This window comes from Pundamilia nyererei, unplaced genomic scaffold, assembly GCF_000239375.1.
Source record: "Pundamilia nyererei isolate P.nyererei 1_Seehausen unplaced genomic scaffold, PunNye1.0 scaffold00005, whole genome shotgun sequence".
Classification (NCBI taxonomy): Eukaryota; Metazoa; Chordata; class Actinopteri; order Cichliformes; family Cichlidae; genus Pundamilia; species Pundamilia nyererei.
In genome coordinates, this window is record NW_005187406.1 from 5,055,732 (window position 1) to 5,057,609 (window position 1,878).

Below are 1,878 nucleotides of genomic sequence, written 5' to 3' on the forward strand. Positions count from 1 at the left end.
TGCATATAAATGTGTTTTTCTTGCAAGAACTGATGCCCTTGTAGTACAGCATTTCTGCATTGGTGTTTTTCTTTGAATTTATATAGTTAGTAGCCTCCACTGCTTCTTTCCTTACTAGTTTTTCTCCTGATCATGAACCTGAGATCAACAATTACACATTTCCCTTTCTCCCGCTCTCCAATAACCTTCCCAGTTATATACTGAGTGAAGCTGTGGTTCTTGTTTGCTCATGTTATAATGATACCATAACAAGGGAGTGTGTACTTCCACTAATTGGTAAGAATAGGAATGGCAAAAATTGAGCTTTAATAAACCAAAAAAAGAGAAAGAAAAACAACAACAACACAGTTTTATATATTTGACAAAAAAAAGAATGTGCACATTTTCCCTAACCTTCCTTTGTGCATACAAACAGCTTTAGTCATGAGTATTTAGTTTTATATATCTGGCCCCATGATGTTGTGTTTTTGTGGAAAAAAATACGCGCAATGAAAACCTTTTCTCTCAACAGCGATATGTATCTTCTAATCAGAAAGGCTCACTAAAGAAAATCTCTGTTTAAAACTTTAAACCACACATTAAGTTTTTCATAAATAAATAGAATGAAACATCAAAATCTATATATTGTTTTTAAGTTGGGTCAATCGCTGTGATCATTTCCTTTGCCTGATGAAGACCTGGACATATGATACAAATATACATAAAACTCCATGAGAGGAGTCTGAGTTACACGGGACCAATTCCAGATCTCTACATTTTAATTCATAGATGTTCTTACAGTAGCTTTACAAAACACTCCTCATTTCTTTATATTTTGTTTCCACTTCTTTAAGTTTTCTTGAGCAACCGGGTTTCAAAATGTATTTCCAATTTTTTTCTGGACATTGGCTGCTTGTTCACTCATTTTCAGTCCCATCCTTGTAATTGGCAATTTTCTGACAAATTCTGTTTTTTGGTTTGTTAAGCCACCCAACACTGACCTATGAATCAGAGATAAAGAAACAAAAAGGCACCAAAACTCAAGGGATCAATTAGTGTTTTGTCTACACATAACAGACATTGCTTAGCAAATAACTCATTTTAAATTGTATCTTCAGGCACTTACTTACGCTCACTAGTAGAAACAGGGTGGCTGTAAAGAAGTCGATTTAAAGGACTGGCAATGGGTTTTAAGGAGACATAATCCAAAATTGAAACTTCATTATCAATACTTAATGGAGGTCAGGATAGAGGTACAATTGCATTGCTTGATGCTGTCCTTGTTAAAACTGGTGGAATTATGAGTTAAGAATAAAGAAAAGTACTACAATCATGTACTACTTCATCTGGAAAGTGTCTGATTGGCAACAGCTTCGTTTTTGAGCAGTAAAGGCATACTGGGACAGAACAACACACAGTTGAATGCTATCAGTCATGGACAGGCCTCCCTAGATCCCGGATCTCAACATCACTGAAGCAATATGGGATCATCAATGTGGGAACAAAAGGCAGCCAACATTTGTCCTTCAAAAAAAACCTGAAGAACTATTAGAGAAGATTATTTAAAGAAATTACAAGAAAGAGAGTCATATCAAATATGCTGCTGGGAATTTCAAAAACTCTGTTTTTGCCTTATGTGTTGATATTTCCATGTATCTTTGCACACATTTCAATAAATCACTGCAGCTGTTTCACATTTTCTTAACAAAATGTAAAGAATTGAGTGGTGCATCAAGGCTTTTGCACAAAACTATATGCGTAAGGTCCCGTTCAAGGTTTGGGGAAGAAATATGCGATGACAAATACGCTTTTCACACCCAATATTCAACTGTTTTTTGTAATGTTTTCTTTTTGCTATGCAGGTTAACAGCAGACTTCACACAAATGCAGTTGTTTTTT

At 35.1% G+C, this 1,878-nt stretch overlaps 1 protein-coding gene across 1 annotated transcript in view; it reads right to left on the reverse strand.

Annotated features, from left to right (window-relative positions):
- Nucleotides 1-630: 630 nt before the first annotated feature.
- rab26 (RAB26, member RAS oncogene family) overlaps nucleotides 631-1,878 on the reverse strand; it is a 119,072-nt gene continuing 117,824 nt past the window's right edge. Inside the window, exon 10 of the mRNA XM_005721969.1 lies at nucleotides 631-677. Coding sequence (XP_005722026.1) covers nucleotides 631-677 — 47 coding nt within the window. The remainder of the gene's footprint in view (nucleotides 678-1,878) is intronic.